We start from the raw sequence: 24,918 nt of genomic DNA on the forward strand, positions 1-24,918 counted from the left end.
TAAAACCATTTGACGGGGAGTAAGATATTTAAAATTTTTTAAAAAGAAAAGAATGTATCTTGTCAGTGTTACAGAATGGAAACGGTTTCATAGTTACAAGTTGCCAAATAGCAACAACTGGAGCAATGATTAAAGATTTAAACTTTACAGAATACAACTGAATTTCTCGTTTTCTGAAAGAGTCGCTCCAAAATCAAGCTCAATAGAGGCACAAGTTTCTGTAAATAAATTGAAAGTACTAGTGCACTAACTCTAGTGTTGTTGATTCTGGAGGAGGAGATGCTATTGGCCATTCACCTAAATTTACTTCACAGTAGTTATTTCCTTATCATTTCTCCTTTACTTTCCGTTGCATTCTTAACTGTGGATATCAGATTCGGTTAGTGGTTATCTTCATTATTTTTTTATTATTTTTCTTTTTCTTTGATTTAGTTTTCAACCAAAAGCCTCCTTCACATCTAACAGTTTAGTTATTACCATTTCCTTCCTTTCTTTCTACCTAACTTCCTTACGTTTATGTTTCTTTAATATGCAGATACTAATAGGATAATTTTGGTGTATCAGAATTTCAGTTTCATCTTTTAGTCCATGTTGCTTCTGCTACTACCTATCTGTTCTCTCTCTTCTGATCCAGAATTCGGAATGATCTATTCTTCACTCTTTCACCTGAATATGTTCATAGTCTAAATCTTTCCCTTGTAATTGATGAAGCTGAAACGTGCTAGTAAGCTGCGAAATTTTACTAATTTTCCGGCCGGCGTGGCCGAACGGTTCTAGGCACTTCAGTCTGGAATCGCGCGACCGCTACGGTTGCAGGTTCGAATCCTGCCTCGGGAATGAATGTGTGTGATGTCCTTAGGTTAGTTAGGTTTAAGTAGTTCTAAGTTCTAGGGACTGATGACCTCAGATGTTAAGTCCCATAGTGCTCAGAGCCGTTTGAAACATTTACTAATTTCCGCGCACGGCGTAGTAAGAAAAAAGCGTGATAAAATTTGTAGCTGATTTTGAGGTGTTGGCAACACTGTCAGCAACAACGACTCTAACGCGGCTGCACATCAATCGCATTGATGACTGGTAGGGGTATGCCATTATATGCTCCATCAACTCTATGTCAGATGGGCTGACGGACGTTGATGTGCCAATCTGTTCGAAAACTATGATCACATGTTTTCGTTGCATTAGAGATCTGGAGAAAGTGCCGCCTAGGTCAGCGATCAAACAACCTTTGCATCGCAGTAGCCCAGGACAGTGCGGAGAACATGTGGTCTTGCGCTATCTTGTTAAAGCACAACATCACATCCACCTGAAAAATATGACACAGCAGTCTGTCCTAACACTCCCAAAGGTAACGACTGCTATAAAAATGCGTACCCAATAGCTTCCCACGTCATCACACCAGATTCTGGGCTCGTATGACGATAAAAAATGCAACACGGCAACGTTCGATCTCCTCGGAACCTCCACACACAGATATGTCTATTGTGATTTTGTAAGGAAAATCGAGGCTCGTCTGAAAAGATAACGCTCCTCCAGTTCCGTATCTGGTGCTGTCATTCGGCACACCACCGTTGATACACGTCTCTCTGCTTTCACATCAAGCGGAGCTTCAACAATGGCCACTGTGCTAACAGACAGTACTGCTTGAGATGTAGTCGCACTGTCTGGACTCTACTCTTGCTGCAAACAAACTAATTTACTGACAGGGTAATTGACATGACAGTACAATAGTCTGACCCATACGGCTCTAATCACGTAGGGTCGTTGGGATTATGGATGGCGATGAATATTGCCCACCTGAACCCATCTATATAATCTTTGCTTGACAGTCATGTGATCCAAATCAACGCGAGCTGCAGTATGATGAAACGAAAAATCACTGTCTCCGTAGGCCATGATCTGCAACTGTCTAATTCTGGCACGTGTTGGCAGAGGTTTATCGTCTTTACATGGGGCAAGAACTTTCCTCTACGGGATAAACAGGGCATCCCAGAAGTAATGGTCAGTATTCAGTGATAGTACAGGAACGACCATTCTAAAGTCGCGTATACATGGGATCTAAAATGCGTACCTTAAGAGCGATGAGAATTTCTTCATCTTTGATACCGTGAAACACATCTCTTAGCTCTCGACGTACGCATTTTAGAGCCCATGCTTACTTGAAAATTTTCTCCTGTTTTGTTCCATATTATCTCCTCCCCAAGTATGGAAAGCGAAGATCTTGCAGTAAAAGTTATTTGTTTCACAGTATCGAAGATAAAGAAGTGCTCATAGCTCTTAAGGTTTCCATTTTATGACCCATGTTTACTAGAATTCGAATGATAGTTTCTGTAATAGCCCTGAATACTGACCATTCCTCTGGGGACACCATGTAGATAGTAACTCTTGCCTGCTTGGTGCAGATGTGCTGAAATACTAATTACTTGCAAGTGCAAGCATGTAGTGCACTTCACTCGAATTTGACGTTCGTTGTATGCCATCTTGTGGAGTTGTAACGTAATGGTCAGTAGTGTACATATTGAAGACTTCTCAGTACAATATTTGAACAAGGCTGCATTTGTGAGGTTTCTGGTGTCCGTTCCAACTTACAGGAGAGCAAAGGCATCATATATTCCCGTAGCATGGAGCAATGTGATAAGTAGAGGCTGACCTGATGGGGGAAAAGCCATTACCACGAACTACACATTAATACAAAAAAAAACTCTTCACGAAGGAATTATCTGAATGGGACGTAAATCGGTAAGGCGATGTACATGTACAAACAAACGATTACAGTTTCAGAAAACGTGTGTAATCTATTCAAGAAAAAGAGCTTCACAAACTAAGGACGTCAGCAACTCATTGGTTCACCTCTGGCCCTCATGCAAGCTGTTATTTGGCTTGGAATTGATTGACAAAGTTGATGGTTGTCCTCCTGGGGGATATGTGCCAAATTCAGTCCAATTGAGCGTTAGAGCGTCAAAATCCAGAGTTGGTTTTAGGTCCCTGTCGATAATGTTCAAACTTCACAACTGAGGAAAGCTCCGGCGACCAAAGGGTTACTGCCTTCAGAGCCTTCAGTGGTACATCCCGTTTCGAACTGCGCCCCAATGACAAGTGAAGACGTGTCTGGAGGTGCCCCGGGCAGCAGTGGGATACCAACCTGAGTTTCGCCCTTCGTGCGGCCCAAACACCAGGAGTGACGGTCTGGTGTGCCATTTCATTTCACAGCAGGACGCCCTTGGTGGTCATCCGCAGTATCCTTACAGAACAGCGGTATGTCAATGATATTCTACGCTCCATTTTGTTGACCTTCATGGCAAGCCATCCTGATCTTACATTTCAGCAAGATAGTGCCCGCCCGCACACAGCGAGAGTGTCTACCGCTTGTCTTCATACTTACCAAATCCTGCCTTGGCCAGTAACATCGCCGGATCTCTCCCCAGCTGGGAACATTTGGAGCATTATTGGCAGGGCCCTCCAAAAAGCTCAGGCTTTTGACGATCTAACTCGCCAGTCGAACAGAATTTGTTACGATATCCCTCAGGAGGACATCCAACAACTCTATCAATCAGTGCCAGGTCGATTAACTGCATGCATAATGGCCAGAGGTGGAACAACTTGTCATTGACTTGCTCAATTTGTGTAGCTCTTTCTCTTGAATAAATTATCCATTTTCAGTGGAATTGTAATTATTTGATTGTCTGTACACGTACATCACAACTGATTTCCGTTCCAATAGGATAATTCCTTCGTGGTGCGTCTCTCTCTATCTTTATCTATCTTTTTTGTCTTAGAGAGTAGTATACGAGGGGACCTGCGCGCCATTGCTGCGCACCAAATTTCAATACTTATCTAACAAACAACAAGTATTCTAGGTTACGGACACTACATGTACGATTAGAAATATCTAGAATATCAGTGTTCTTATCACTTCGGACAGAAAAATTCATTTCACATACAGTGCGGAAGTTATGGGCCAATAAAGTTGGCTGTCTCCAAAAAATGGTATCTCTTTATTATTTCGATCTGACTGCACCAGAATCTATATGTCTATGTAAGGCTTTACATTACTCTCAAAGAGTGCTAATACTATGGGGTGTAACGAGAACCGTCCAACGCCAGCTCAGCTTGGATAAAATATCTGTATGGTGCGAGAAGTGGCAATTGACCCTGAATAAAGAAAAGCGTGAAGTTATTCACATGAGTACTAAAAGAAATCAGCTAAATTTCGATTATCTTAAGGCTGTAAATTCAACTAATTACATAGGGATTACAATTAAGAATAACCTAAATTGGAACGATCACATAGATAATGATAACCAAAGACTTGAATTCATTGGCAGAACATTTAGAAGGTGCAACAGGTCTACTAAAGAGACTGCTTACACCAAGCTTGTCCGCCCTATGCTGTGTGGTGTGGGATCTGTATCAGGTGGGACTGGCGGATGACATCGAAAAAGTCCAAAGAAGGGCAGCTCGTTTTGTACTATCGCGATACAGGGGTGATAGTGCCACAGACATGATACGTGAATTGGAATGGCAATCATTAAAACAAAGGTCTTTTTCATTGCGACGGGATCTTCTCATGAAAGTTTCTCCCCCGATTGTGAAAACATTGTTGGCACCCACCTTCGTAGGGAGAAATGATCACCACGATAAAATAAGAGAAATCAGGGCTCGCACAGAAAAATTTAAGTACTAGTTTTTCCCACACGTCGTTCGAGAGTGGAACGGTAGAAAGACAGTTTGAAGGTGGTTCATTGAACCCTCTGCCAGCACTTTATTGTGAATAGCAGAGAAATTATGTAGATGTAGATGTAGGACACAGTGCAAGTAAGTGTTTTATCTGAACAACAGCTCCGTATATTATGTGTTCGACTGAGTAAATCTCCGGTGGCGTCCGCACAGCGTATGGATAGAGTGGTGGGCGTATTTATCGCAAAGTCGATGACAGGTGGCCACCAGCAATCCACCGAGGTCTGCCAGGGCCGATCAGGACGCACTCAATTGCAGATCGAACTAGTCGGTCCTAACGATGCGCCAAGCAGTGTCATTGTCTTCGAGAGTTCTAAGATTTAACTGATGGGACATTGCTTTGGTCAGTTACATTCGACCATCTCAGAGAAGGCTCAAGCAGAGACCCTTCTAACTCTTTATTCCTGTTTCAAGAGAGAGGGATTTAAAACGCAAATGTTTCATTCTTCATAGCACAGCGGAGCCGCAGGAAGCAACACTGTACACAGGTCCACTGCAAAGAGTACGGGACATCTTCCAATATCACGCCTCTAGCAGCGCCTGTGGCATAATGTCAAAGGCATTGCCACATCACTTCGCCAGCTGTTTCGACTTGCATTATTAAACTGACGAGCTTGCTGCTGGATTCTCCCACAATGACCTTTGTCTACTTGAAAAATCTGTACATACCTATCAGCTGGACTGTGTGTGTGATTTTGCAGAGCTCCAGGGGTGCCTCTAGTAAAAAAAAAAAAGGTTGAAATGACTCTAATCACTATGGGACTTAACATCTGAGATCATCAGTCCCCTAGACTTAGAACTACTTAAACCTAACTAACCTAAGGACATCACACACATCCATACCCGAGGCAGGTTTCGAACCTGCGACCTTAACAGCAGCGTGGTTCCGGACTGAAGGGCCTAGGGCCGGCCGAAGTGGCCGTGAGGTTAAAGGCGCTGCAGTCTGGAACCGCAAGACCGCTACGGTCGCAGGTTCGAATCCTGCCTCGGGCATGGATGTTTGTGATGTCCTTAGGTTAGTTAGGTTTAACTAGTTCTAAGTTCTAGGGGACTAATGACCTCAGCAGTTGAGTCCCATAGTGTTCAGAGCCATTTGAACCATTTTGAAGGGCCTAGAACCTCTCGGCCACAGCGGCGGGCTGTCCCTGGTCTTTCTTGACGTCATCTAATACGCAGAATCAGTACCGTATTGTATTATTCACATTTATTTAATTTCATCTCTGCGAATTCTGATAGTGTACAAGTGTATAAACAGTTCTTAGATTGCAATAAAGGTAAAAAAAACAGCATCAGTAAAAACATTAACACATTTAAGATGTTATTTATTAAGCACCAGAATTCCAGACAAGTAGCAGCATTTATAACATGAGTTTTCAATGAGTATCGTATCAATCGAAGGAATCGTAAGGAAAATACCAGTCATCATCATGTACCTGGAGCTTAACGAAGTTTCAAAAAATGTGTGTGAAATCTTATGGGACTTAACTGCTAAGGTTATCAGTCCCTAAGCTTACACACTACTTAACCTAAATTATCCTAAGGACAATCATACACACCCATGCCCGAGGGACGACTCGACCAGGACCTAACGAAGTTTGTCTGAGGGTTGTTCGTATAGCACTTGACATCAAGTGGTGTAATTGTACTTTGTATAGCTACAATATGCTGAAACAATTCACTTTTATTTTTGCTAAGCAGTCTAATGTTGCATAAATATAATAAGCGTTTACATTTCTCCAAATTTTCTAAGTTTCGATACAAATAAAATACATCTGAATGTCCTGCACTAAGGCAACAATCACATTGTCTAGTACTGAAAAAATGTCACTTCACCGTGTTGACATCGTAGCATTGAGGACTGAACGCTGAACGCTGAACTGCAGAAGTACCACTTCGTATGTCACAATCGCTCCAGCCACCTATGAAAAAAGCAAAAAGCATTAAACATTATCAAGAAATTTTAATATCGGCAGAGCTGCATCTGAAATGTGACGTGCCTTGGGAAACACAGTTAGGCACAGTTCGGAAGCTTTCCTTGTCTCGCGTACATTGACGATTTTTAGTGGGAGGAGAGCTACGCTTTAGTTGTTGATAGTGGAGGGGAGATAAGAGAGAGTCTGAGATTTGGTGTTGGAACATAGCCTTCTCCTCTCTAATAAGTGGCCTATTAGCTGAATTAACTTATCACAGGGCTTGGTTCTACGCGCATAGGCGAGTCTAGCCAACACCACTTTTTCTTAGTCACACAGTGGGCGGAGAGGAGACACATGAGCCAAGTTCACCTCCCATGTCCATCCGGCACTGAACGTTCGGGATTAATTGCCCATCGAGGTGAAACAATTAAATGAAGGTGTCGTGTCTCTTGTTTCAGACACATTCGAAAGAAAACACACCGCGCATTCACATAATCACATAATTTCGTCAATCCATAGCCTGTGACGCCACGTCTCCACCGCCACCAGGCGTTAATCCGATACCGAATTGCTGATTCCACGTCGCCTGTCAATGTGCAAATTGCAGAATCTATCTTACCCCTAGTGATATATGCCTCTACATCCTTGCATTTGTCCTCTAGCCATCCATGCTTAGCCATTTTACACTTCCTGGCGATCTCATTGTTGAGTCGTTTGCATTCCTTTCCGCCTACTTCATTTACTGCTTTTTATATTTTCTCCTTTCGTCAATTAATTTCAATATCTCTTCTGTTACCCAAGGATTTCTACTAGCCCTCGTCTTTTTACCTACTTGATCCTCTGCCGCTTTCACCATCTCATCTCTCAAAACTACACATTCTTCTTCTTCTGTATTTCTTTCCCCTGTTCTTGTCAGTCGTTTCCTAATGCTCTCTCTGAAACTCTCTACAACCTCTGGTTCTTTCAGTTTATCCTGGTCACATCTACTTAAATTACTACATTTTTGCAGTTTCTTCAGTTCTAATCTATAGTTCATAACCAATGTCATAACCAGAGCCCACATCTGCCCCTGTAAATGTCTTACAATCTAAAACCTGGTTCCTAAATCTCTGTCTTACCGTTATATAATCTGTCTGAAACCTTCCAATGTCTCCAGGTCTCTTACACTTATACATCTTCTTTCATGATTCTTAAACCAGTTGTTAGATATGATTAGGTTATCCTCTGTACAAAATTCTAAGAGACGGCTTCCTTTTTTCATTCCTTACCCTCAGTTCATACTCACCTACTACTTTTCCTTCTCTTCGTTTCCTACCATCGAATTCCAGTCACCCATGACTATTAAATTTTCGTTTCCCTTAACTATCTGAATAATTTCTTTTATCGCAACATACATTCCCTGAACCTTTTCGTCATCTGCAGAGCTAGTTGGCATATAAACCTGTACTACTGTGGTAGGCTTGGACTTCGTGTCTATCTTGGCTACAATAATGCGTTCACTATGCTGTTCGTAGTAGCCTACCCGCGCTCCTATTTTTTTATTCATTATTAAACCTACTCCTGCATTACCCTTATTTTGTTTTCTATTTTAACTCTGTATTCACCTGACCAGAAGTCTTGTTCCTTCTACCTTCAAACTTCACTAATTCCGACTACATCTAACTTTAACGTATCCATTTCCCTTCTTAAATTTTCTAACATACCTACCTGATTAAGTGACCTGACATTCCACTCTCCGATCCGTAGAAAGCCAGTTTTGTTTCTCCTGATAGCAACATCCTCCTGAGTAGTCCCCGCCCGGAGATCCGAATGGAGGACTATTCTACCTCCAGAACATTTTACCCAAGAGGACTATATCATCATTTAACCATACAGTAAAGATGCATGCCCTCGGGAAAAATTACTGCTGTAATTTCCCCTTGCTTTCAGCTGCTCACAGTACGAGCACAGAAAGGCCGTTTTGGTTGATGTTACAGTCAATCATCTGGACTGTTGCCCCTGTAACTAATGAAAAGACTCCTGCCCCTCTTCAGGAACCACACGTTTGCCTGGCCACTTTACAAATACTCCTCCGTTGCTCTTGCACCTGCGGTACGGCTATCTGTATTGCTGAGGCACGCGAACCTCTCCATGAACGGCATGGTCCATGGTTCATAGGGGGGGGAGGGGGGGGCCAGTAATATTGTGTGGTATCAATTTGCTGTGTGGAGCCAAGCGTCAGTATATTGGGCAGTAATATTGTACAATATACTGACGCTTGGCTCCACACAGTGAATCGTTATTGTGCAATATAAGTGTCAAATCTCGGCGGGTACAGACGTCAGCTGTTATTTGGCTCTTGGACAGATTTTGCGCTCATGTAAGGGAAAGAGGAAGCGTAGATGGATGAAGGGCTGGTATGAGAAGAGAGGAAGGGGGGCGCATGAGAATTTACTGAGTGACTTGAAGAAAAGCGAGCCAAATGACTATCGAAACATTCTGAGGATGGAAGCTTCCTAATTTGATGTACCTCTGTAAATTCTTACCCCTATACTTGCGGTTACATTCGCGTAATATTTATTTATTTAGATCCAATTAAAAAAAAACAAGTAAACCAATTTTTATTCAAATTTCACTAAAAGTGTGTTGCACTTGCAAAACGTTCATGGCATCAAAGTACCAAAGTGTTGACTCAGTAGCTCGTAAACACCAGTTGCGCTTTTCTTTGCGCTCCTACTTCTTTTCAGTTCTTTCCTATAAGTTGTCCGCAGTGAATTTAATTTCTTTACTGATTCAAGCTTACCTTCTTCCGGTACGCTTCTCTATATTTTCAAAACAACTAATCATCGTTTGGCTATTACTACACTCGTTTCATTTTACACACTGTACGGCTGACAAACTCCTATATACTTAAAATAATTCTCAAATGACCGTGCGTCCCGCTGATTTCAAAGTCACTTGCATTTCACAATACAATAAATCGCACAAAATAAACGGTTTAGCATACGATCCTAAGATGAAAAAGATACAATATGAACCAGAAACCATACAATCGAAGCAGTTTTTTCGATAAAAATCTAATTCCAGTAGATCCGTCAACATACTGCACACCCTTCGATCTTATCTAGAGACGGTCGATAATATTACGTAATATGATGTATTGCATAATATTATTCACAGTATAGGGGCCGTTTAACTATCGGACAAACGTCACGACTAACTGCACCTCCCCCCCCCCCCCCCGCCCCTCCCACCAACTTCTAGTCTCCTGCCCTCCTTGGCACCGCATTCGAGCCATCAGGTAGGATCGGCACTGCCCATGCTGTTATGCCGGACACACGATCAGACAACCAGCAAAAGATGTTCAACTAACTAGGAAATTGGAACGATTTATATGTTATTGTTGGCTAGGAGTTTCCGAGGGATCAATTGAGCAGCCTAATCAATAAGCGTTTTCTTAATTGCACCCGCAATGGCCCCTTTCCAGTGTATGATATTTTTATATTCAGAGTATCTGTAAATCGTAGGTGACTGGAATGCATGCGTCTACAGTGTTCTGTTGTAAGACAACGAGAAAACGGAGAGCGTGAAACTTGGTACCAGAGGTTTGGAATGTAATGTAAGTCACCTGCACAAATTGTGGTGATCTGGTTTTTTACGCCAGCGTATCCCCTCCCATTGGCTGATCGGGTACTGGCAGTCAAAATTTCTTCTGCTACCGAATGTCGCCACCTTTTTGCGAAGATTCTATTCCAAGTTGTCGCTAGCTGGTTTTAAATACATTTGGGAGGCAGTGTTACATCTTTGGCCAGTTCTTCTTTACATGACCAGTGCTCCTGATTAATAAAGTAGATACAGTTATCAGTTTAAATTTTTGTTTTGAGGATATAAAAAACAAACTGTCCTATTAACCACGAGCAGCTGTCATCCGTAATCTTGGGAAACATTTACCAGTCGAGTACTGGAATTCTCCCCCCCCCCCCCCCCCCATGAACCATGGACCTTGCCGTTGGTGGGGAGGCTTGTGTGCCTCAGTGATACAGATAGCCGTACCGTAGGTGCAACCGCAACGGAGGGGTATCTGTTGAGAGGCCAGACAAACGTGTGGTTCCTGAAGGGGGCAGCAGTCTTTTCAGTAGTTGCAGGGGCAACAGTCTGGATGATTGACTGATCTGGCCTTGTAACACTAACCAAAACGGCCTTGCTGTGCTGGTACTTAGAACGGCTGAAAGCAAGGGGAAACTACAACCGTAATTTTTCCGGAGGACATGCAGCTATACTGTATGGAGCATGGAGAGATGCATCAAACCAGTCTCAGGACTGAAGACGACAACAACAACAACTGGAATTCTATCAATCATAAGTGCATTTGGGGTCGTTCTATTAACGAGCGCCAACAAGCAAAAACAATAATGGTGGCTCTTAAAAATGAGAAAATGCCAGAAAAGGACGTCACCGAAGGTTTGTGACTATGCAACAGTGACATAAAATGTACGCAACATTTATCACTCTAGGATAACGCTCCAGATTAATGTTCCTCTTCAGCACTTGTAGCTACATTTTGAATTTTACTATGGATGTCCTAGGTACTAAAATAGCGCGTTAGACAACAGCTCCATTTTATTTTATTGGCAATGACGAGTATTACTCTTCGTGTGGCTACACTGCTTGTAACATATTATCAGACAGCACTCTTATTTTCAAAAGAAATTATTGAATTATATAAGCGCTAAATGTTTCGAACCGTGTCGCTCTGAAAGTGGCAGTCGTCATGGTTACTCTGGCATGTCGACCTGGCGACTTGGAAAGGCCGTCGGAAAGCGTGTAGCTGATTCTCGGCTGTGTATACGGAGCAGCAATAGCCTCCGAGCGCTAATGTGGCCACAGGCCGCCGCTCCGGCCTTTCAGCACCTGTGGCGGCAGTGCAGGCGGGCCTAAGACTCCAGATCACGTGATTTGGCGTACGACGGCTACACGACACGTTAGGCAGTCGTGTATTCGCATCGGTGCTGTCTGATTGTAACGCACTACTGTTTCTTATCTCGGCGTCTGGTTTTCTCTCTCTGGGTTACCCGTTTGACTTGGTTTATCAGCCGTGGCGTCTACAGTTGTCCGTTTCCTCGTTGTTAGTGTAAAATACCGTTTATTATTACGAGTCGGCCACACGATAGCGTAAGACTAGTGTTAACGTCCTGAGGACATCGATATGAATAATAAAGGAACTCATCTTGAACTGTTCAAGGATGGGGTAGGAAATCGATGGTGACCTCTTCGCTTAAGTGCTTTATGGAAATAATGACAAACCTAAATATGCATGGCCTGACGGGGCAGTGATAGCTTAGTGAACACGATGACACAAAAAGCACAGGACATTTATAACTTAGGGTGTACTCACACTATCATAAACGTGCTTTAAGAAGGCTGATAACGGCGTCCTAAGCATCTGAAAACAAATTTGGAGCAGTAGTAATTCGCTCTGCATTACACACCAAAATATCCGTAACGACAACCGTCTGTTGCACGGTTTTACTGTTATCGTAGAAAACTGGAAAATGAGTACTGTACATCACTACAATAGTTACTTACTCCGAGCATGAAATTTCTTGTGATGGAGAAGAATCTCATGCCTGTGAGAACAATGTTGTCAGACGAAATTTGGAACTGCAGTCGTTGGGCCTGAAAAGGAACGTTTAACATTATGAAATTAACAGGAAATCACTAGAGAAAAATTAAATTATTTATTTTACGACACAACGTACTAGATATATTTTATTTCCATTGTTAAATCCACTTTACCTGACTTTTTATACGTTACATGAATATCCTTTTTAAAGGTTTATGGTATAGCTACTTATATAACATTGAAATATCATATTTTCTTGTATAAGTTCGTGACAAGGGTGTTACGTGCGACATATTGCTTAGGAAGGCTCTTTCCATTATTAACAAGAGCCATACGCAATTTGTACTCTATAAAATGTAAACAAAAGGCCTATTCCACAATGGGAACCTCATATGCGGTCGTAGCAGATTGCAACTTCGTCAAGTAATGAGGTAAAGTCACCATCCAGTACAAACGGAAAGCGATCGTGAAAAATATCTTCGCGAACAGACACGGCGGACTGATGTTAACGCCATTATATTCACTGGCGATGACAAAGAGAAATTCAGCTATATTGGCAACAGAAAAGTCAACGGAAAAATCGACGTGATGGTAAGGACAATGATATTCAGGTGCATAACTTTCCCAATGAATAAATGCTATTTGGGCAAACTGTCAATTTGCGAAGTATATTATCGACTTTGATATTGTACTTGCTAAACTCGCAAGTTAAAATTTATCTTCAAATGCTGTACAATGGTTCCATTCAGATCTTTCTTTTTATCCATTTGACCCTGAATAACGAAAAGAGTGAGGTCATCCACATGAGTACTAAAAGGAACTCGTTAAACTTCGGTTACACGATAAATCAGTCTAATCTAAAGGCCGTAAATTCAACTAAATACCTAGGTATTACAATTACGAACAACTTCAATTGGAAGGAACACAAAGAAAATGTGGGGAACGCTAACCAAAGACTGCCTTTTATTGGCGGAGCACTTACAAAATGTAACAGACCTACTAAGGAGACTGCCTACACTACGCTTGGCCGTCCTCTTTTAGAATACTGCTGCGCGGTGTGGGATCCTTGCCAGATAAATAAAAAAATTGAACTGTTGTCTAAAGCGATTTCTTAGGTACCTAGGACAGGACGGAGTACATCGAAAAAGTTCAAAGAAAGGCGGCACGTTTTGTATTATCGCGAAATATGGGAGAGGGTGTCAGAGAAATGATACAGGATTTGGGCTGGACATCATTAAAAGAAAGGCGTTTTTCGTTACGACGGAATCTTCTCACGAAATTCCAATCACCAACTTTCTCCTCCGAAGACTCAATTACCGGAGGAAACCTGTCCATATCGGTATTCAATTACGTGACAGCTTCCGTTATGGCATCTGAATCTATGGAGAGCAATCCGAATATCGGTAGGTCCAACCGAAGCAGATCACTGTGCCAGATAAAAAGGTATGCTCAGTTGGCCCGCCGCGCACTTCATTCTTCGCTCCCCAGTAACGTGATGTTGTCGCTGATGACTAGGCAGGTGAGCAGAAGTGAGCGAACCTCGGGGCAGAGCGCTGGACAGGCGAAGAGGTGGGGCAGCGCGGCGCGGCCCTCGTCGTACACCGCGGCAGCCGACAGCGTCACCCAGCAGGCCCGCACCAGCAGGAAGCCGAACGAGCTCACCAGGTACACCGACTCCAGCACCGAGCCGCGCTTCAGATGCCTGCACACACACAACGCCCAGCTGCTACACTACGCCACACACTACTGTGTGACGTCGACCACCAGGTGCGCACAAGCAGGAAGCTGAACAACCTCATCACGTATACCGACTACAGTGCCGCGCCGCGCCTCCGCTGCCTGCACAGATACAACACGCCGCTGCTACGCTACACGACACAATACCGCGTTACGACGCCCAGCAGCATCCACTAGCAGAAAGACTAATGAAAAAAATATATTGAACATACAGTTAATAACACGACAATATTATTCTACGTTGAATTCTGATCTCGTCCAAGATGTACTTGCTGCCTGCGACCGCGGCTAAGCCTTCCAGCTGAGCCGGCCGCTGTAGCAGAGCGGTTCTAGGCGTTCCAGTCCGGAACCGTGCTGCTCCTACGGTCGCAGCTTCGAATCCTGCCTCGGGCATGGATGTGTGTGATGTCCTTAGGTTAGTTAGGTTTATGTAGTTCTAAGTCTAGGGGACCGATGACCTCAGATGTTAAGTCCCATAGTGCTTAGAGCCATTTGAGCCTTCCAACTGACAAATAGTCGGCTACGCGACCGCCACCCGACCGCAGCCGCCGCTGTTTCACAAGGCAAGACGCCAGCAGCAACCGCAGTCGGCAGTCAGCAACAGGATGAAGAGAAGCGTGGTCGAATTGGCTTTCAATTCGAACTACTTGAGTAATTTACTACAAGAAGAAGGGGACGAGATGCTAAAGTTGTTGTGGCTACAGAACAAGGGAAAAAAGAAGAAGATTAATAGTATTTTTGCGATTTGTGACGGTAAAAGTTGTTATAAAATTTGATTAACAGTCAGCTTTTAAATTAAACTTCCTAGCAGATTAAAACTGTGTGCCGGACCGAGACTCGAACCCCGGCTCTTAGCCTTTCGCGGGCAAGTGCTCTACCAACTGAGGTACCCAAGCACGACTCATGCCCCGTCCTCACAGCTTTACTTCTGCCAGTACCTCGCCTCCCACCTTCCCGAGTTCGAGTCTCGGTCCGGAACACAGGTTTAATCTGCCAGGGAAGTTTCATATCAGCGCACATTCTGCTGCAGAGTGAAAATCTCATTCTGGAACCTTTTAAGTTGCTATACATATTGCACACTCTATTTTAGATTAAATGTCTGTCAGACTGTGCGTATTTTGCAGCTTACAGAAAGTTATGTACAGAAATAAAACGTGCAACCGGTTCAAGAAACTCATCAATACAGAAAAACTTGCAGTGACGCTCATATTGCTCTCTACACGACTACTTTTTGGCTAAAATTACTTAAAAATTAGTGTCTCCCTTTGTCACAGCTGTAATTATTTAATCACTGGACATGTTTACACATCGTCCAACGATAAGTATTTCCTCATTTCTTTGCCGTCCTAACAAGGCACAGACAGGGCAAAGCACCACAGCGCAAAGATGCGAGCTGGTGCCAGGGCCATAGAGACTCGCCACTTGCGCGAGTTCCAACAGCACCACAGGCGGCGCTCACGATGAAGATGTCGACTTCGCCTCGGCCAATTGCCTGCCGAGTACAATCCGCCAATGGCAGGACGCTAACTACTCACAAGGGAACCTCCCCATCGCACCCCCCTCAGATTTAGTTATAAGGTGCCGCAATGGATAGGCCTTGAAAAACTGAACACAGATCAATCGAGAAAATAGGAAGAAGTTGTGTGGAACTATGAAAAAAATAAGCAAAATATACAAACTGAGTAGTCCATGTGCAACGTAGGCAACATCAAGGATAGCGTGAAATCAGGAGCGCCGTCGTTCCGTGGTTAGCGTGAGCAGCTGCGGAACGAGAGGTCCATGGTTCAAGTCTTCCCTCGAGTGAAAAGTTTAATTTTTTATTTTCAGACAATTATTATCTGTCCGTCCGTCCGTCCGATGCGAGGTAACTGCGCTGTAGTACGGGGACGCTACAACTAAACAAACATCGAAACACAGGACGGCAGTCGACTACATAGCACGGAAGAGAGAGTATTCCTGCTAACGAGGCTCCCTGGCTGGCAGTTGACTGTTCGCTACTTTGGACGAGAGTGCATTAAATACGTGAGATGTATTCCGTGGGCAATATGAATCCAGCAAATATAGCTCGCGACTTCAATAACAAGGTCAATTAATATTTTCCGAACTGTAAGGAATCGGAAATTTCCTTTTCGGGAGTGATTTTCACATCTACATCTACATCTACATCCATACTCCGCAAGCCACCTGACGGTGTGTGGCGGAGGGTACCTTGAGTACCTCTATCGGCTCTCCCTTCTATTCCAGTCTCGTATTGTTCGTGGAAAGAAGGATTGTCGGTATGCCTCTGTGTGGGCTCTAATCTCTCTGATTTTATCCTCATGGTCTCTTCGCGAGATATACGTAGGAGGGAGCAATATACTGCTTGACTCTTCGGTGAAGGTATGTTCTCGAAACTTTGACAAAAGCCCGTACCGAGCTACTGAGCGTCTCTCCTGCAGAGTCTTCCACTGGAGTTTATCTATCATCTCCGTAACGCTTTCGCGATTACTAAATGATCCTGTAACGAAGCGCGCAGCTCTCCGTTGGATCTTCTCTATATCTTCTATCAACCCTATCTGGTACGGATCCCACACTGCTGAGCAATATTCAAGCAGTGGGCGAACAAGCGTACTGTAACCTACTTCCTTTGTTTTCGGATTGCATTTCCTTAGGATTCTTCCAATGAATCTCAGTCTGGCATCTGCTTTACCGACGATCAACATTATATGATCATTCCATTTTAAATCACTCCTAATGCGTACTCCCAGATAATTTATGGTATTAACTGCTTCCAGTTGCTGACCTGCTATTTTGTAGCTAAATGATAAAGGATCTATCTTTCTGTGTATTCGCAGCACATTACACTTGTCTACATTGAGATTCAATTGCCATTCCCTGCACCATGCGTCAATTCGCTGCAGATCCTCCTGCATTTCAGTACAATTTTCCATTGTTACAACCTCTCGATACACCACAGCATCATCTGCAAAAAGCCTCAGTGAACTTCCGATGTCATCCACAAGGTCATTTATGTATATTGTGAATAGCAACGGTCCTATGACACTCCCCTGCGGCACACCTGAAATCACTCTTACTTCGGAAGACTTCTCTCCATTGAGAATGACATGCTGCGTCCTGTTATCTAGGAACTCCTCAATCCAATCACACAATTGGTCTGATAGTCCATATGCTCTTACTTTGTTCATTAAACGACTGTGGGGAACTGTATCGAACGCCTTGCGGAAGTCAAGAAACACGGCATCTACCTGTGAACCCGTGTCTATGGCCCTCTGAGTCTCGTGGACGAATAGCGCGAGCTGGGTTTCACATGACCGTCTTTTTCGAAACCCATGCTGATTCCTACAGAGTAGATTTCTAGTCTCCAGTCATCATATTCGAACACAATACGTGTTCCAAAATTCTACAACTGATCGACGTTAGAGATATAGGTCTATAGTTCTGCACATTTGCTCGACGTCCCTTCTTGAAAACGGGGATGACCTGTGCCCTTTTCCAATCCTTTGGAACGCTACGCTCTTCTAGATACCTACGGTACACCGCTGCAAGAAGGGGGGCAAGTTCCTTCGCGTACTCTGTGTAAAATCGAACTGGTATCCCATCAGGTCCAGAGGCCTTTCCTCTTTTGAGCGATTTTAATTGTTTCTATATCCCTCTGTCGTCTATTTCGATATCTACCATTTTGTCATCTGTGCGACAATCTAGAGAAGGAACTACAGTGCAATCTTCCTCTGTGAAACAACTTTGGAAAAAGACATTTAGTATTTGGGCCTCTAGTCTGTCATCCTCTGTTTCAGTACCATTTTGGTCACAGAGTGTCTGGACATTTTGTTTTGATTCACCTACCGCTTTGACATAAGACCAAAATTTCTTAGGATTTTCTGCCAAGTCAGTACATAGAACTTTACTTTCGAATTCATTGAACGCCTCTCGCATAGCCCTCCTCACACTACATTTCGCTTCGCGTAATTTTTGTTTGTCTGCAAGGCTTTGGCTATGTTTATGTTTGCTGTGAAGTTCCCTTTGCTTCCGCAGCAGTTTTCTAACTCGGTTGTTGTACCTCGGTGGCTCTTTTCTATCTCTTATGATCTTGCTTGGCAGATACTCATCTAACGCATTATGTACGACGGTTTTGAACTTTGTCCACTGATCCTCAACACTATCTGTACTTGAGACAAAACTTTTGTGTTGAGCCAACAGGTACTCTGAAATCTGCTTTTTGTCACTTTTTCTAAACAGAAAAATCTTCCTACCCTTTTTAATATTCCTATTTACGGCTGAAATCATCGATGTCGTAACCGCTTTATGATCGCTGATTCCCTGTTCTGCGTTAACTTTTTCAAATAGTTCGGGTCTGTTTGTCACCAGAAGGTCTAATATGTTATCGCCACGGGTCGGTTCTCTGTTTAACTGCTCAAGGTAGTTTTCAGATAAAGCACATCCACAAGAAAACCTAAATCGGGCAAGGTAGAAGAATCTTTTTACCCATTCGCCAAGTGTACAAGTTAGGTTGGTCGACAACATATTCCTGTCATGTGACGCACATGCCGTCACCAGTGTCGTATAGAATATATCAGACATGTTTTCCTGGGGAGGAATCGGTTGACCTGTGACCTTGCGATCAAACGTTTTCGGTTCCCATTGGGGAGGCACGTCCTTTCGTCTACTAATCACACGGTTTTGCGGTGTGGTCGCAAAACACAGACACTAAACTTATTACAGTGAACAGAGACGTCAATGAACGAACGACAGATCATAACTTTGCGAAAATAAAGAAAGTAAACTTTTCACTCGAGGGAAGACTTGACCCAAGGACCTCTTGTTCGGCAGCTGCTCACGCTAACCACGGGACCACGGCGCTCCTGAGCTCACACTGTCCTTGATGTTGCCTATCTTGCGCATGGACTATTCAGTTTGTATATTTTGCTTATTTTTTTCACAGTTCCACACAACTTCTTCCTGTCTTCTCGATTGGTCTGTGTTCAGTTTTTCAAGGCCTATCCACTGTGCCAACTTATAACTAAATCTGAGGGGGGTGCGATGGGGAGGTTCCCTTGTCAGGAGATAGAAGAGTAGCTCTCGCTCACTTAGTTATAAAATGGCTCTGAGCACTATGGGACTTAAATTCGGAGCCGCGCGACCGCTACGGTCGCAGGTTCGAATCCTGCCTCGGGCATGGATGTGTGTGATGTCCTTAGGTTAGTTAGGTTTAAGTAGTTCTTAGTTCTAGGGCACTGATGACCTCAGATGTTAAGTCCCGTAGTGCTCAGAGCCATTTTGAAAGCTAACCAAACACTGCGATTCGCTGGCAAAACGCTTAGAATATGCAACAGGTCTACTAAAGAGATCTCTTACACTACATTTGTCCGTCCCCCTCTGAGGCATTGCTGCACTGTCTGGGATTCGAATCAAAGAGGATTGTCCAGGCACGTGGAAAAAGTTCAGAGAAGGCATCTCGTTTTGTTCAAAAATGGTTCAAATGGCTCTGAGCACTATGGGACTTAACATCTGTGGTCATCAGTCCCCTAGAACTGAGAACTACTTAAGCCTAACTAACCTAAGGACATCACACACATCCATGCCCGAGGCAGGATTCGAACCTGCGACCGTAGCAGTCGCGCGGTCCCGGACTGAGCGCCTTACCCATCTCATTTTGTATTATCGCGCAACAGAGGAAAGTATGGCACGGACGTATTATGCGAGTTGAGGTGGTATTCAGTAAAACTAAAGCTTTTTTTTGTTGGGAGGGGGGGGGGGAATCTTTTCGCGAAATTTCCATCACCAATTTTCTCTTCCGAATGCGAAAATATTTTGCTGGCGCCGGTATACGTAGGGAGACATGATCACTGTAATAAAATAAGAGAAATCAGAGATTTCTCAGAAATATTTAAATCTCCGACTTTCCCGCGCGTTGTTGGAGAGTGAGACAGTAGAGAAAGAGTTTGAAGGTGGTTCGATAAACCCTAGCGAGTGCTAGGAAGTCTCTCTAGACCTGCTGTGTGGCGGCGCTCGGTCTGCAATCACTGACAGTGGCGACACGCGGGTCCGACGTATACTATCGGACCGCGGCCGATTTAAAGGCTACCACCTAGCAAGTGTGGTGTCTGGCGGTGACACCACACCTTTCATTAATCACTTACCTCACAAAAATCTTAGTTACTCGAACTACTGCAATACAGCGAGCGACAATACTGCCAGCTAAATAAAAGTTCTAGCTATTGAAGGCACTAACTACTGATAGGCATAGTTCGCAAATGAAAGATTTTTATAGAGAACAAACAATGTATTTACCTTAATAATGTTCAAAAGTCATAATATATATATAATTTTATGTCATCCAATTAAACAAATTTCCTTCTTCTGACGAACACACGTCCAGGTCGTCCACTCAAAACTCTCCACCACTGCTAACGGCTCACCTTCAACTGTCCAACGCTACGCGCTGTTCACATCCAACTGCCCAACACTACACTAGCGAATATTCCAACAATGCCAACCAGCCACACACTGCTCACAGCGCGGTCAGCGATTTTCATACAGAGCACTACGTGGCATTACCAACATAAAAACCTAAACAGCCGACTTACAACTGCAAACACGAAATTGCAGATATCTGGCGAAAAACCAGAAAAATGTTCATGGCGATTCTTAGGGGTTGCTGGCATTTTAGCAAGTAGACCAGATATGTGCCTGAAACATTATCATGGATTTGTCGATGGAAAAACTTCATATTAACATGTGGGAGAATGTGCCCTTCGAAAATTCGTTCTGGTCGTTGCGTCACTTTTGCATCTTCTATAAACAGATTCGTATTGTTATTATGGAGCAATGGGCTTTCAAGAACAAGGTGATTAAGATCGTCAAAGGCGTCAAAACCGAAATTCGCCCACACTTCTAGTGCTCGTACCAGGGGCGGCTGGAGAGAGTAGGTAAACTGTCAGCTTATTGCCTGCCTTTGATGCAATAAACAGTTTGAACAGGTGGCTCCACTCGGTCCTGGAATGCATCTCAATGAAGTTGTTTCCTGAAATTTTATCATATTTCTTCTCGTCCAGCGGGGCAGCATCCATAGCTAAGGAACGCCAATTTCCATTATGAATTAATCCGCAGTCGGTTTTAACCCATAGCATCAAAGAACTTTCGTTTTGATTTTCAACCTGGTGTATCACTCTCTGTATTCCACACACTAGATGATTGTTAGTATTATTGTAGATGAAATTCTGCATCAGTAACAAACCAGAGGTTGAATCTGAAAAGACCAAATACTATTCCTTCTTGAACTTTTTTCGATTTAGTAGTCATTCTGCGATAGCAATGAACACGCCTGTCATCAACGATTAGCTCCATTTTTATTCATAATGTACCGTAGATTCTTTGAACAACATAATGTGCTCAGTAGTTGGAAGAAAGCACAGGTCACAGCCGTCTACAAAAAGATTAGTAGAAATAAACCACAAAACTACCGTCCAATATCGTTCACATTCATCTACTTTGAAATGGTAATTAAATAAAGACGCTAAGCTGCCGACAGGCGTTGATATATATCAATGGGGACAGTTGAAAATGTGTGCGCCGACCGGTACTCGAACTCGGGACCTCCTGCTTACATGGCAGACGCTCTATTCATCTGAGCCACCGAGGACGCAGAGGATAGCGTGACTGCAGGGATTTATCCCCTGCACACTCCCCGTGAGACCCACATTCCCAACTTAATGTCCACGCACATGTATTGCCCGAACTCTTACGGGACTCAGTAAGATTGTCTGCCACGAATAAAGAGTGTAGTGGGAGGGGCACTACGAATGTATGTTTGAAAGAACAGATACCATCTTCATATACATCTGTTTTAGAAACTTAAAAAAAAGAAAAAAAAACCTCTGAATGGAATGAAAATCGTTAGATCTCAGCTACAAGTATGGACAAACAAATGATTACAATTTCAGAAAAACTTAATGGTTCATTCAAGAGAAAGATCTTCAGAAATTGAGCAAGTCAATAATGAGTTGGTACACCTTTGGCCCTTTATGAAGCAGTTATTCGGCTTCGCATTGTTTGACAGAGTTGTTGAATGTCCTCCTGGGACATATCATGGCAAATTGGCGCATTAGATGATCAAAATCCCTTGCTGGTTGGAGGATTTTGCCCATAATGCTCCAAACGTTGTCGATTGGAGAGAGACCCTGCGACCTTGCTGGACAAGTTAGAGTTCGGCAAACATACAAACAAACAGTAGAAACTCTCGCCGTGTCTTCAGCGCTGGAATCTCATTGATTCGAGCAGAACTGTCTTCAGCAATAAGTTCATTTCCGAAGTGGGCCTCGGAGGCAAGCTAAAACGTGTCTGGAGACGCAATGGGATACTGACCTGACTATCTCCGCCATACGGCCTGACAACCAGGAGTGATGTCCTGGGGGCCATTTCTTTTCATGGTAGCACTCCTTTGGTTGTCTTCCGCCGCAGCCTTACAGCACAGCGGTACGTCGACGATATTTTACGCCCCGTTTCATTGTCCTTCACAGCAAGCTATCCTGTGCTTACGTTTCAGCAACTTAATGTCCGCTTGAACACGGCCTGCTTGCATTCATGCTTGCGAAAGCCTACCTTGGCCAGCAAGGCGGCTGGATCTCTCCCCAGTTGAGAAAGTTCGAAGCATTATGGGCACGGCCCGCCAACCATGTGGAGGTTTTGATGGTCTAAAAATAATGCAACGCTCATTTTCCTATACCTCTTCACCTGTCAGCCCCACTCGCCGCTGCGCTTGGATCAATAGGCAGGACTGTGGCCGGAGCACTTGCGCTTGCGGAGCCTTAAATCAAGATCAAAGATCAAATTTATGGCTGGAAACACCATTGCTATTCACTAATAACGCTAATACTATGGAACCAGCATCCCGAGCAGTACTGCAATTTATATGAGCTTGTCCTAACTACCAAATGTTATCGTTCTCTATTATTTAGGACAGATATATATAAGATGTTCCAAGAGAAATTGTCAGTATTCTAGGATAACAGGAACGATCATTGGAAGCAAAAAGGTCTACTAAACATGGGCTCAAAAATGCATACCTTAAGAGCAATGAGCACTTCTTCATCTTGTATACTGTGAAACATATCTCTTCTACTGCAAGCTCTTTTCTTTCCATATTTTGAGAGGTGGTAGCACCTATGGACCAAAACAAGAAAAAAGTCCAGTAAACATGGGCTCTAAAGTGCATACCGTAAGAGTGGGCCACTGAGTGCAACAGCGTAATCGGACTAATTACTCAACAGATAGTCAATACACTGCTGCACTCTACTGCATTTTTTAAAGGACATACGCAACAACAGATACGAATTCCGAAAAGGTAAACAGCTGTATTATTCCATTTTTACAATGGCACATGCTATGTGATTCGAGGAGCATAATGCTTAGTTCTAGAAACTTACGTCTCCTAAATTTCCTGGATATTATCGTTACTGACACATCTGAGATGTCAGCGAGCTCCATGTCATCTGCAGGCATTACCAAACCCGTGAGTAAACACTGATTAATCTAAATCAGTTACTTGTGTAGAATTCAGGCCACGAAGAACTAGTTTTTGGAGTCAAATGTCGACCACTATGAAGTCAGGTTGGTGGCTCAAAATGGCTCAAAGCACTATGGGACTTAACATCTGAGGTCATCAGTCCCTTAGACTTAGAACTACTTAAGCCTAACTAACCTAAGGACATCACACCTATCCATGACCGAGGCAGGATTCGAACATGCGACCGTAGCGGCAACGCGGTTCAGGACGGAAGTGCCTAGACCGCTCGACCACAGCGGCCGGCTCAGGTTGGTGGTCACAATGTACTAGTTGATCAATGTATCGTTTTCGAAGCAACTGCTTAATCCGAGGAACGAAGGTATTTGTTGGTAAAGTACTCACGAAATGCCTTTCAGTAGTTGTAGACAGATGAAATACAGATTGTTGGCGAAAGACAGCAGCATAAGCGGCGAAATCGCGTCGTCGACATCCTTGATGAAGGCAGCGACATCGGCGAAGAGTTCGCGAAGGCGCCACCATGCAGCATTGTCCAGTGGACCCTATGACAACGACATAAAATGTGGCATATTGCGACTGCTTCTAACAGGCGAAGAGCATCTGAACGCCTTCGAATTTGAGATCTGTGTCTTAGACATAGAGCTACAGTGAATGTAATAATGCATTTGAACCCCTCTAGTGCACTGTCAAGTAACACAAATTTATTTTTAGTATGGTGGTGCAGTGGCTAGAACACTGGTCTCGCGTTGTGGAGAAGGGTTAAAATCACCAGCAGGCTTCTATATTTTCTTTACTTGTTCTGATGCGACCAAGGTGAATGCTGTACTTGTTTCTTTGAAAAGGATATGGCCGATTTCTTTCTCCATTCTTGCCCAATGCCAGCTTGCACTCTTTCTCGAATGGCACTGTCGTCAACAGAATACAGATCACGAATGTTGTTTTTCATTTTACACAGAGTGACCTTAAGTGGAATGACCGCACAAAACAGATAGTGGGAAAAGCACATACCATACTCAAATTCATCGGAAGAATCTTAAGGAAGTGTAACTCATCCACGAACGAAGTGGCTTATTAGGCGTTTGTTCGCCCGATTCTTGAGTATTGTTCATCTATTTGGGACACCTGTCAGGTAGGACTGATAGAGGATATAGAGAAGATCCAACGAAGAGCGGCGAGTTTCGTCACGGGATCGTTTAGCTGGCGAGAGAGCGTTACGGAGATGCTAAGCAAGCTCCACTGGCACACGTTACAAGAGAGACGTTGTGCATCATGGAGAGATTTACTATTGAAATTTCGGGACATCACTTTTCAGGAGGAGTTAGACAACATATTATTTCCCCTCACATACATCTCGCATACTAACCACGAGGAGAAAATTCGAGAAATTAGAGCCAGTACAGAGGCTTACCGAT

At 43.6% G+C, this 24,918-nt stretch overlaps 1 protein-coding gene across 1 annotated transcript in view; it reads right to left on the reverse strand.

Annotated features, from left to right (window-relative positions):
• Positions 1 to 6,563: 6,563 nt before the first annotated feature.
• Positions 6,564 to 24,918, reverse strand: part of LOC126456153 (gustatory receptor 5a for trehalose-like) — a 93,125-nt gene continuing 74,770 nt past the window's right edge. The window contains exons 5-8 of the mRNA XM_050091907.1: positions 23,891 to 24,048; positions 13,789 to 13,951; positions 12,213 to 12,302; positions 6,564 to 6,653 (exon numbers count right to left, since the gene is read on the reverse strand). Of these exons, the coding sequence (XP_049947864.1) occupies positions 6,564 to 6,653; positions 12,213 to 12,302; positions 13,789 to 13,951; positions 23,891 to 24,048 (501 nt within the window). The remainder of the gene's footprint in view (positions 6,654 to 12,212; positions 12,303 to 13,788; positions 13,952 to 23,890; positions 24,049 to 24,918) is intronic.

Source organism: Schistocerca serialis, chromosome 2, assembly GCF_023864345.2.
Source record: "Schistocerca serialis cubense isolate TAMUIC-IGC-003099 chromosome 2, iqSchSeri2.2, whole genome shotgun sequence".
Classification (NCBI taxonomy): Eukaryota; Metazoa; Arthropoda; class Insecta; order Orthoptera; family Acrididae; genus Schistocerca; species Schistocerca serialis.